This window comes from Macrotis lagotis, chromosome 1, assembly GCF_037893015.1.
Source record: "Macrotis lagotis isolate mMagLag1 chromosome 1, bilby.v1.9.chrom.fasta, whole genome shotgun sequence".
NCBI lineage: Eukaryota > Metazoa > Chordata > Mammalia > Peramelemorphia > Peramelidae > Macrotis > Macrotis lagotis.
Window position 1 is genome coordinate 194,953,582 of NC_133658.1, and position 13,317 is coordinate 194,966,898.

Sequence of the window (13,317 nt, forward strand, 5' to 3'; positions counted from 1 at the left end):
AACTCTGATGTCATTTTTTTGAGAATTCCTATTGTGAAAACATTTTTTACTGATGTAGATTGATTATCAGTTTATTTCTTATAGTCTTCCAGTCGTCAGTGACCTATACATATGTCAGAGGTAGCACTTAATTTTCCTAACACAAAGAACAGCTCTCTCTCCATTCTGCAATGCTGCCTATCCTAATAAGTATTCATTGACATGCTTTTACCTTACAGAAAATATTTTTTAATAAAATTTATATTGTATTTATCCAAATATAGGCCATTACCCTATTCTTCTAAATATGACAAATAAAACCTAGGTACCAGTTGGGAAATACCAACAGGTATATAGTTAATACTTAAAAATCCATTTGATTGTATATTTTTTTATCTACCCATCCATAATTGGTATATGGTTTTAGTGTATGACTATATGTACACACAGATATACATACATACATATATGCACATACTGACTTTGTGATTCTCTGAAAGTCATTTAACCTCTCATATCTCTGAGAAACTTTCTAATACTATATGTTTCTGTAAAGATGATAATTAAAATGATAGAAATCATTTAATCACTGGGGATTCCCTACATTTAATGGGAGCCTAGTTTACAGACACATCAACAAATCATCTATCACCTCCCTCATCTGTCTTAAAGAGAGAGCACTTAATTCTCTCCTACAATGGCCTAGAATGTAAAATTAACCTATATATTTAAAAGTATAGTAATTAGTTATTATAATAGAAAAATTCAGAAATATAAAGAATTTGAGCCAATATTGAATTTCATCAGTGTTTTTTTTGTGTACACAAAAATCAACTTTTTTGTTAAGTTACTTTAGTCTTCTTAAGGTAGGATATATATATATATATATATATATATATATATATATATATATATATATATATACATATATATTCAAAAGCCATTTTATTTGTCACCCAGCTTACTCGGCCTTCCAATCCTAAAGTAACTCATATTTGCTATTATTGTGCAATTATAAGAAGACAATGGAAAATATATTATAAAAATTCATGAAAAGGTAGAAAATGTATTGTTGAAAATTACAAGTTCAAGTAATCAAAACAATCACATTGAAATAGGAATCTCCAAAACAAAACAAAACAAAACAAAAAAAGGGGCAGCTAGGTGGCATAGTGGATAAAGCACCAGCCCTGGAGTCAGGAGTACCTGGGTTCAAAATACTTAATAATTACCTAGCTGTGTGGCCTTGGGCAAGCCACTTAACCCCATTTGCCTTGCAAAAACAAAACAAAACAAAACAAAATCAGAATCTCTTGGTAATTCTACATTATCCTTTCAATTTCTTAGTGGTTGAAAATGTTTGTTATATATTTGTATTTGTTAAATTTTTTACAGTCTCATGTTTCTTCAACTTCACTACCCCATCGGGTATTATTCTTTCACCAAACTATCCTGAGGAGTATGGCAACAATATGAATTGTGTTTGGTTGATTATATCAGAACCAGGAAGTAGAATTCATCTCATTTTTAATGACTTTGATGTGGAACCTCAATTTGACTTTCTTGCTGTCAAAGATGATGGGATGTCTGACATATCAGTTCTTGGCACTTTTTCTGGAAATGAAGTACCTTCCCAATTGGCCAGCAGTGGTCACATCGTACGCTTGGAGTTTCAATCAGATCATTCTACAACAGGGAGAGGTTTCAATATCACTTACACCAGTAAGTACATCAAAACAAATAACTGCTCTGTATTCTCGATTCAGCAACAGTCTGAAGTTCTAGGATAGCATATCAGGAGAAAATAACTGAGCAACCATGGCTTCTTTTCATTTCAACATTTATTATGTGCAAGATACTATATCAAGTAACAGAGATACAAACATGAAAAACTTTGCAACAAGTACTACAGGGTGAAATATAAGAGGGAGAAAAGGCACGAAGTTCTCAAAAAGAAAAAATGAGAATAGAGAATAATTTTCAGATTATGAGATTGGGGGATGTCTGAGCTAGGCCCTTAAAGAAAGAAAAAATTTCTCAGGGCAAAGATGAAGTAAGAATATTTCTCAAGTCCAGGAGATGGTTTGCACAAATGAACAGAGGAAAGAAAATACTGGAAAAGATCAAGGAATAATCTGTTCAACTGAATGGGTCGAAACATTTAGCATTATTCCTGGCAAAAAAAAAAATGCATTTTTTCATTTCAAACTATAGAAATATATGTAGTGATTCTGACTATAAAGATTCTATTGCTGTAAACACATATACATAGGGGTGTGTGTGTGTGTGTGTGTGTGTGTAGAATCTTCAGTCAATATAACTTAATAAAGAATATCGCATAATGGATTGAGGACTCATCTTGAATTTAGGAGGAAACAGTTCAGGCCTTGATTCTGACAAATCTGGCAATGATACAATCATAAATTTCTACTGAAAATGAAAATTCATGCTTAAATGTCAAGAAATTATTATACATTAAGATTTTTTTTTTAAGTTTAGTTAATACTAAGTATTTTTCCTTTCCACTTAGCATTTGGTCAGAATGAATGTCATGACCCTGGTATTCCTATAAATGGAAGGCGTTTTGGTGATCGATTTCTCTTAGGAAGCTCTGTTTCTTTCCATTGTGATGATGGTTTTGTTAAAACTCAAGGATCAGAGTCTATAACCTGCATCATGCAAGATGGAAATGTTGTTTGGAGTTCTACTGTCCCACGTTGTGAAGGTATATTTTTTTTACTTGATGATTAATTCAAGTTCATGACATCTGAATTCCTTTAAAACTGTAAGCAAAGAACAATAGTAAGAATGCTTTTTAATTGGTTTTAACCAATGATTTCAATATATTGTTTCATAACATTACTAGAGGATCTACACAAAGACTCAATTTCAAAAACAAAATATTTTTCTTGTCACTTTCCTTTTGACTTTATACTTTCAGTGTTTATGTACTGAAGATTCTGAAAGAGTAGAAAAGAGCTTTAAAAGGAAAGTTTAAATTCATTCCAAATAAATACTTCATTCTTTTCAAATCTGCAGTTAGAAAGATATACATCTCCAGAATATAGATCAAACAGACTCCCCAGGCAGTTTCTTTTTTCCCTACTTTACCCTCTTGAAGGTATGATGTTTCAGTGTTAAGGTTGATTAGACTAACCCTTTAGAAGTTCTTTGTTATATAGCTATAAAATTCCATATACAGCATTTATTTTGTTAAAAAAATCATATTTATAGGATTAAAATTTTGAATTGTTTAATGGAGAGTGGAGATAGCTTTTATATTATAAAATACTATTTTTTTTTACCTTGAAAAACCAGCTATTATAATTTAAATTCTGGGAAAGAAATAAGCATTTTGAAAGCATAGGTATTACCTTTTTCAATAAGGCCATATCTAAAGCATATCCAAACACCATATCTTTTGGTGTTCACAAATGGGTTTTTCATGTAGATTTTTAAAATACAAAAGGTAAGTTCAAAAGTTTCATTTTATATTTTGAGAATTAAATTTTTAAAAATAAGTTTGATGTTGTGGTTTATGTATGTTATGGAACACTATTGTTCTACTAAAACCCGGTGGGATGGGAATTCAGAGAAGCCTAGAAAGACATACATGAACTGATGCTGAGTGAGATGAGCAGAACCAGAAGAACATTGTACACCCTAACAACAACATGGGGATGATGATCATCCTTAATGGACTTGCTCATTCCATCAATAATCAGGGACAATTTTAGAGTATCTGTGATGGAGAATACCATCTATATCCAGAGAAAGAATTGTGGAGTTTAAACAAAGACCAAAGATTATTACCTTCAATTTTAAAAAAAAGTTGTTTTATGTTCAACATAATTTTGTTACCTCTAATATTTTATTTTTTCCTCAAGGATATTTTTTTTTCTCTCAACACAATCAATTAGGTCAATGTATAGCATGGAAACAAAGTAAAGATTATCATATTGACTTCTGCAGGGGAGGGGGAGGGAAGGGAGGATGGGGGAAAATTGTAAAATTCAAAACTTTTCCAAAAACATGATAGGTAGAAACCACTATTGATATAATTGAAAACAAATAAAATATTTATATAATAAAATAAATCAATGTAAAGTAAAAAAATCAATCTGATGTCTGAAAATTATGCTGTCTCTATAAATATTTAAATATACCTTCCTAACCTGGATCTTCTAAACTTTAAAAAAAAGTGTACTAGATAGATAGACAAATAATTGTATTTCTGCAGTATAGCTGGTTTTCTTTTTAATCTTATAAATTTGATTTTATGCCTATAAAGAAGAGTTAGTAGGTTTCACCAAGTGAAACTGAAAAATGTATTCATGATACACAAAAAAAGCTAAGACCATCTGCTTTAGATGACTGTGACTGTCGATGAAATATAGAACTCACAGGACTGACCTATGAAAAAGGAGGACTGAACAAAATGTGATTTCAAATACCAAACTAGAAAAATCCCTATACTTTATTAGCAAAGGATGGCTCTATCAGTCTTTGACTGGGATACAGTTCCTTGCTCCAAGGAATTTCCTTCATCAAAGGAGGAGTTGGCCATTTTTAAACCAGATAATACTACTAATAACTCCATTTATATAGCTTAAGGTTTGCAAAGTGCTTTACATATATTATCTCCTTAAATTCTCATGATAATTCTGTGAGGTAAGTGCTATAGCTATTATTATCATCTGCTTTTTTTCACACTGCCTCAGCTTTAAAGAGCTGAGGAAAGTGAAACTCTGAGTGGCATGTGACTTTCCCTGGCTTGCACAACCAGCAAGTAGCTGATGTGAAAATTAAACCTATATTTTCCCTTCTCCAAGTCGTGTTCCACCTATTACATTGGTTGTCTTTATAAAACATCATTTGGAATAAATAAAAGAAAAGACATAAACAGAAGATGAAAACTGTTGTTTTGGAATAACCCTTTCTGAATTAGAACAAAAACTGTCATTTATGTGGTTGAAAATTCATTTTATTCCTAATGAAATATAAATGCCTCCTGAAATAATCTTTAATTTGAAAAACTCCCACATTAAAATCCCTCTTCTGAGGAGAGGTTTGAATTACATATCTGTTTTTCCACTATTTATTTTTTTTCTACTTTGAGGAAATTTTTTTTTGTGAAATAATGAGAAAAGATTTGTTTGTTGTCAGAATTGTAAGAACCATCATATAAATTATATGACAAATTCTGATGATCAGAATTTTTTTTCATGCATTGAGGAAGATCAGGTTTGCAAATTTATACATGTTTTATATTTACAATGCAAATGCATGGAATAATAAAATAATTCATAAGATGATTTATTGAAAAATAATCAATCAAGTTTCAAATATTTACTGCAAGCCCAGAATTGTCTTAGTCACATAAGGGAAATGAGAAACATTGCTGATCATCAGGAAAGATAGAGTAGCGTTAAGGCAAACTTTTATTCTATTTATTAAACTTCAGTAAATTAAAGAAAATAACATTTGAAATCTATTTGTACTTATTATTATCATGCATTTCTTATTTACTCATTGAACGTAACTTTTTTTTTAAATCCTCTTAAACTGAATTTTGTACTTTCTATGACCTTTCAGCACCATGTGGGGGACATTTGACAGCATCCAGTGGGGTTATTTTACCACCAGGATGGCCAGGATATTATAAAGACTCCTTAAACTGTGAATGGATCATTGAAGCAAAACCAGGACATTCCATCAAGATCACTTTTGATAGGTTAGCATTTTTTTCATTATTACACCAAAATAAAAAAATAGTGATGAAATATTGTGATTAACATTTAAATTTTATCAAGAACATGTTGATTTACTCTCTCTAACCTTTCCTATTTATTTTAATTACTTTATGTTTTTCCTTACCAAAGCTACATGTCTTTTGAAAAAATCATTTGAACTGTGTCTTCATTTATCCATCAAAAAATTTACCACTAGAATTCATATTTGCAACACTGAATGGATCTCTCCTTCGGATATTTTATTCTACTGCATACAGTATTTCAAACATTCCATCCAGTAACTCTGCATAGAATAGTGAGTGCATAGAAAACTGTTCTCTAAATTTTTCCATGCTTTTCTTGATAGTAAAGAAAGATTTTTCCATAATTTACATTTTTTACCTAAGCCCTACTCTGATTTGGAAGCTACAGAGATCTATGAACACATTGTTGGTATACTAGAACACTTGTTAATCAAATCCACTATGCTTCCCAAAGTTTTACAAAAAATGCCATTAAATCAGAAAAGCTATTTTTTTGGAATCATGTTCTCCACTGGAAAACTGAATTGTAAATTATATTAAAGACTATGGAGTCCAGTCTCATTTTAAAGCTGGGAAATCTGACATTCAGACAGGTTAATGATTTGCCCAAGGACATAACAGTTTTCACGTAAAAATGAGAAAATTGAATTAGCTTAGAAATGGTCACATGTCCACAAATGATCATAGATATTATAGTCTAAGGGAAAATTACTAATGCTAAAACAGATAGTGTCTATGAAATCTGAGCTTTGATATTCCTCTATAAAACAGGCTGTGAAATCTGATATTGATATTCTTCTATCTATATCAGTTTTAGAGGGTTATTGCTGTTTTTTAAGAATAAAAGTGATTTGCTTCTGCATGAAGGAAATTTTTAATCTACAAAGAAGTGTGGGGCTATGAATACAGAATGTTGTATATACTCTCCAATAAGACTGCTATGTTGATTAGTCCTATGAAATTTTTTCTTTGTTAAGAAATAAATGTTTCAGTGGGAGGGTTATAGTAAGACTTGACTATGAAATAAAAACAGAAGACATTCATAATTTTTTTATCCCTAAAGATATTTGGACTTTGGTTCTCTTATCCAGTGTCTGGAGTACTATGTTCTAGCATGTGATCATAATATTTTCATTTTTTGTGAACTTAATCATTAATAAACACCAGTATACAAAAATGAATAAGAGAATCTTATAGGAAATTGTGAAATTTTGTTCCAAACTATTTTAAAAAGAAGTATAGAAATAAATATATAGATATATACATATTTATGCAAATCCATGCTATTTTATATCTAGTTATATGCATATGTGAATATATTATATAGAAATATTGACATAATTTAACAATGTTGATCTGTTTTCTGGGTCATGCATAAAAGTTTAAATGGTTTTTATTAATTAGTATACGGTAGAATTATATACTAATTAGTATTTTATAGAATTGATATTTCCATGAAATGCCATTGCATTCTATAAACTATAATATGTCAATAATCAATAAAAGTTTATGAAGTGCTTACTATTTGAAATATATTATGCTAAACACTGGAGATACAAATACAGATAAAAAGAAAGATACCCTCTACCATCAAGGAGATTATAATCTGATGGTGAAAAGCAGTCCAGAAAAAGAAGTTTAAAGAGACAGTTCAGGAGAAAGTGCATGATATGGAGGCTTAGTGGAGAAATCCAAAGAATTCAGTATCAATGCAGCTTTTGGGAAATGGGGAGAAGCCAGTGTTAGACCCCTTCCTTAAATGGATGTATTGAAGATCTAAGAGACAGAGAGATAGAGGAAGACAGAGATACAGAGACAGAGAGGGTGGGTGGGAAGGAAGGAGGGAGGGAAAGAGTAAAAGAGGGAAGGAAGGAAGGAAGATCTACTTGGGTTCCCAGCAGCTAATAAAATTTAAGTAATTTGATGAAATCACATGCATATATTCTAATTCAGCATTAAATTAATGTTCAATTTTCTTTTGATTATAGTAACACAGACACATTTACTTTTCTTCTATCTATTCCTTTTTCACCCCCCCCCCAAGTGTTTTCCATATCTACCTGAATTACTTTACAGGATCCTCCTGCCATGTATCTGCCTTCAAAAGCAACATATACTCTGCAATAGGTGACTGTTCTTAGTGTCATTCAGAGACTTGCAGAAGGGAGTATTACATAACAAATAAAGTCATGTTGTGCTGTGGTTTAAAGGTAGCCAGATTGATGAACCGAAGTATAATTTCACTTAAATATTTTCAAATTGTGCATCAAGGTCTTTGTAGAACTATATGTATTAAGATTCTAAACAATGAAAAGGATTCCAATTTTCTACTTCTGAATGTTATCCATGGGATCCACCAACTGAGCTAAGAACTGTATTTAAAATTCAGCCTTGGTCATAGCTTCCGCTAAAAAAAAAAAAAAGAGAAGGGAAACCTGAAATTGTAAGAGTGAGGATAATCAAAAGAAATTTCATTTCATGTTTAATCATCCCTCAAGAATTAGAACTCTAACCTAAGAATCATTGTGTCTTTAGAGGAAATACTAAAGACAAAAAAGACAAAGTTGGCAACCTTCTGTGACCAAATGTTCCAAGCTGTGACCTGGTTCTGGCTAAGCCATATGGTACAAAAAGTAAATTTTTTACCCTCCAAGACACAATAACATAGGCTAGAGCACTAGTCTAACAGAAAGAAAAGAAATTCTGTATATTTGCACTAAAAAGAGCCTGTAATTGATTGGATAGATGCCTAGGCACCTTTATTCTAAAGAGGCCAGTAGCATTTATGTTCTGTGTGGCTTTCAGTCAGCTTGACTCATTTTCTATTTTAGATATTGCTGTATTCCTGCTATGGAGTTAGACAGGATAGTTTTTTTTTTTTTCCCATAGGGTTAGTATCACAAAGCTTTTAAAGGACTCCTATATGAATTTGGGCAAGCCACTTAAACTCCTTGGGCTTCAGTATCCTCATCTTTATAAGGACAGGGTTGGACTCAATGGTCCTTATGGTCCCTTCCAGCTTTAGTTCTGTGATTCTATTATCTTCTTGGTTAAAAGACATTAAATGAGTCAGATTCTCACAAAGGAATAAACTACTCCCTGAGAATAAGTTACATTTTTTTCAAAAGCTGCGTGAGCTCTTCAAGGACTATAAGATCCTATTTAGGAAATTGCCTCATTGCCCTTGAATGGTGCCTTCATTGCCTAGAATGGTACCCAAGTGGCCAGAACTTTATATAAAAATTATATTGCACTAGATTTTCTTGATGTGCTAGTTACTTCCTGCCAGAAAAGTTGCTGTAGTAGTAGTAGTTGTTGTTGTTGTTGTTATTGTCCTTCTCTATTGAAAAAGACCATGATATCAGGAAAATGATATCATGAAGCATATAACATTGATTACATTGAAGGGCGTTGGGCATTTATGCCATCCTCACCATCCCATGTGAACCCAGTGGCCTGACAGTAAAATCAGTGCAGTTGGGATAACTTGACCTTTTAGAATCAAGTCTTTTCCATATTTCCACTGAAGCTCTTCAATGGTATGGCATCCTCAGACAATAAACTTTTGATAGCAGGGGAAAACTAATTTGTCCCTTGATAGTCTAATCATCAGTATGGTAATTTTATGGTGATAAACACTACAGTATGATAAAGTTAACCTCCTGATGGATATTCAAATGAGAATTTTTGAAGGTCTAATTGGAGAGCATTCCATGTGAAGAACAGTTGAACATGGGTCAGTAGGGGCTGAGAGAGAAGTGAACCCAGTCCAAAGGGAGAGGAGTGACCTCCTTTGCTCCCTCCACTTCAATTGTAAGGGAGTTGGGCTCAGATCCCTGAATCCAGGTGGAGATGGGCACTGCTAGGCATCCAGTGCAATGACACAACCAATCCAGAGAAATGGGAAGGAGCCCCAGGGATCCTGTCCCAGGGATCATTTTCTTTTCTTTGTGAAGGGCATAGCTGCTCTGGAATGGTTTTCTCAGAGTGGCCTTGGAAAGCATCAGGGTTTCTACAGCATCCAGTGATCTCTCACTTAAAACTGAGTGACAGGTTAACTTTACTGTTGAAAGTTGTCACCATAAAAAGAAAATCAGCAAGAAAAGTTAAACACTTTAACGAAACCTTGTTAACTCTTGAAAATTAATAGAACATCTTCAAGTTTTTGAAATGCTTATCAAAAGTCATTCTAGCACCCTGAAAGATTTAATGCAACTTTAGAAGACTCAGAAGCCAATGTTTTTAAGTATTTATTCTTTAAAAAGTTATAAACTCTGGACTATGTGCTTTTTAAAGGCAGTTTTTAAGTTGCTTATTATGGATGGGTGAATTACTTGGGAGAGGGGGATTACAAGAATTGGTGGAGGTTCGTTTATCAGTGAAGAAATAGTAAGGTTCTCTGACTCAGAAGTATAAGAAAAATCCATAAATTTTAATTAACAAGTTACTGCAAAAAGTTACAAATTAATTCACAGAATTCTTTAAGAAGGCAGTAAGGTAAAGAAAAATTAATAGAGATACATGAAGTTATGCAAAGAAGGAAACAACTTTAAGAGTGGACTCATGGGTTGGTGAGAGCATCAAAGACAATTAAGATGAGGGGAAGGGGAAGAGGAGAAGGGAAGATAGGAACAATCTACCTTCTTTTCACAAGGTAGTAGGTAGGCTAGGATCAGCTTGGATCAGCTGAGGTCAGCAGCCTGGAGGGGGAAAGATAGGCTTTTTCAAAGGACTCTTGGGGGGTGGGGTCAGGTATAGTCTAGGCCAGAACTGGGGAAGCATTTGGAGAGGGAGGGTACCGGGGAGGGACTAAGGAGTGACTTTTTGCATCACAAAAGGATGTATTTGACATGTCTAGAGGGGTTCTGAGTTGTAGTTTTACTAGGAGAGTTTGATGAGATAACTTGGAGATGCTAGTTTAGATAAGATTACTAGACTAGAAGGAGTCTATATATAAAGAATAGGGAAGGTTTAAAGTTTTAGAGATTGTTTAAAGAGTGCTTATTTGGAATAGGGTTTGTTAATTGAGGAGGGAACTTTTTTTTTAGGTTTTTTTTTTGGGGGGGGTTTACAAGACAAATGGGGTTAAGTGGCTTGCCCAAGGCCACACAGCTAGGTAATTATTATTAAGTGTCTGAGGCCAGATATGAACCCAGGTACTCCTGACTCCAAGGCCCGTGCTCTATCCACTGCACCACCTAGCGTCCCATGAGGAGGGAACTTTGTTAGGTAAAAGGTTATAGTAACACAGACACATTTACTTTTCTTCTATCTAATACAGAAAGGAAAATATTATAGCAATAAAGAAAAAGGAAAGGATTATAACGTCTCAATACAGAAAAAGTAAAAAAAGATTACAATATCTCTCTCTCTGCTCAGAGTTCTCCAGCTTCATTATGGTCATGGTAAATAGGCGATCATGAAATAACCTTATTAAAATTCATAGTTCATGCTAAATCATCTTGGCATTTCAGAAAGTATTCATGAAAAACTCCTGAACAGGTTCAACTATCTTTAGTTTGGACATACAGTAAGTTGTGTAGTAGAAAGAACACTGAGCTTGGAGACAGGAAGACTCATTCTCCTGAGTTCAAGTCTGACCTAAGACATTTACTAGAGGTTTGACCCTATTTACCTCAGTTTCCTCATCTGTAAATTACCTAAAGAAGTAAATGGCAAACCATCCTATATCTTTGCCAAGAAAACTCTAAAAGGGGCCACAAAAAGTCAAATACAGCTGAAATATCTCACCAACTACAAAAATATTAATTTTTTTGTCTTTTTTAGTTAAAAACTATTTTTAGATGGTTCAGTCTTAGAATGGAAGAAAATAAGACATTTTATTTTTTAGATATTGAATTGCATTCAATTATTCTGTTTAATCAATACCAATGCTTATCCCTATCCCCCCCAAGACCATCATTTGACAAATGAGAAAATGGAAGCTAAGAAAAAGTAAGTACCTTGTTTGCTTAAGGTCCCCATTGACAGAGCTGATTATTAGAATTTTAATTATGTTATTTTTAATTATTAAATTCCTATGATATGAATAGCTAGCTGGTACAGTGCATATAACAATGGGCCCAGAATCAAGAAGACTCAATTTCCTGAGTTCAAATCTGACCTTGGACATTTACCAGCTGTTGCCCTGGGCAAATCACTTAACCCTGTTTACTTCAATTTCCTCATCTGTAAAATGACTGGAGAAGAAAATGGCAAACATTCTAATATCTTTGGGGGAAAAAACAGCCAAAAGGTATCACAAAGAGTTGAACTTCACTGAAATGAATAAACAATAACAACCTATTATTTACTAGGTTATGGGAGCAATCAACATTAAATAAAATAGTTACTATAAAAAAAAACTCCCCTTACATTAATATAGCACTTTAAAGTTTAAACTTTCTGGAGGAGGTCACACAAGTATTATAATTCTAACTTTACAAATGAAAAAATAGTAACTTGTAGTCTTTCAGTAACATAGGCAAGTGATTTGGTTCAAGGTCATACAACCTATACTGACATAGGATCATCCCACTACCAGACTATCAGGAGATACTATAAAGAACACCATAGAGTATCCTACTATAAAGAGTACTGAATGGTATAGAGGGGTCATCCTGATTTTAGCTCCTCTACATTCCTATATTTCATTCTTACCTGTATCACATAATCAAATAGTCTAGTGTCCCTTAGCACTATGTCCCAATGTCTTCTTCCAGGAGATCATATTATTTTTTTCTTAAATGACTATATGCATGTATAAATGTATATGTATATACACACATATGTTTATATGTATAGATCTTAAATATCTGCCTATCTGAATTATTTATTTTTAACTCCTTCACAGGTCAAAGGATTATAGGATATATAAAACTCAAAAGTATCTGAGATATCATCCCATCTCCTCATTTTACTGTGGAGTAAATTAAATGCCCCAAAAGTAAAGTGACTTTAGACCTTAGAACCTAGGACTCCAAGTCTTTCTGTTACTCAATGAAATTTGTTTTCTTGTTTTCAGATTTCAGACAGAAGTCAATTATGACACTTTAGAAGTTCGAGATGGACCAGCTAATTCATCACCCCTAATAGGAGAATACCATGGGACCCAAGCACCACAGTTCCTAATCAGTACTGGAAACTACATGTACTTACTATTTACTACTGACAACAGTCGTTCCAGTGTTGGATTTCTCATTCACTATGAAAGTAAGTCCTGGTTTGCTGTTTGGATTTACCTCTCTAAAATGATGACCAAAAAATAGAGGCTAAAACATAGGCTTTGTAGTTTTGTTCTCCTGTATAAAATGGAAATCTGCTAGTGTTCTACTTCTGAACTAATGTCAAAGAATTATTATCAAAAATCATAGAATTTTAGATCTGAAAAGGAATACAGCTGGTATGTAGTTTAAACTATTCCTAAAAAGAAAGAATTCTGTCTGAACCATTTTCAGAATGCAATACTTTTCTTAAAATAGAAATGCTTCTCAAATCAGACTTTCAACTTATGGATATCTCAGATTGTTCAAAAAAATTTTTCCTTTCATTAAATCTAAACC

General features: G+C 32.9%; 1 protein-coding gene across 1 annotated transcript in view; it reads left to right on the forward strand.

The window, feature by feature from the left end:
• Positions 1–13,317, forward strand: part of CSMD1 (CUB and Sushi multiple domains 1) — a 2,413,561-nt gene that overhangs the window by 1,766,577 nt on the left and 633,667 nt on the right. Inside the window, exons 21-24 of the mRNA XM_074209535.1 lie at positions 1,375–1,701; positions 2,510–2,704; positions 5,575–5,713; positions 12,780–12,967. Of these exons, the coding sequence (XP_074065636.1) occupies positions 1,375–1,701; positions 2,510–2,704; positions 5,575–5,713; positions 12,780–12,967 (849 nt within the window). The remainder of the gene's footprint in view (positions 1–1,374; positions 1,702–2,509; positions 2,705–5,574; positions 5,714–12,779; positions 12,968–13,317) is intronic.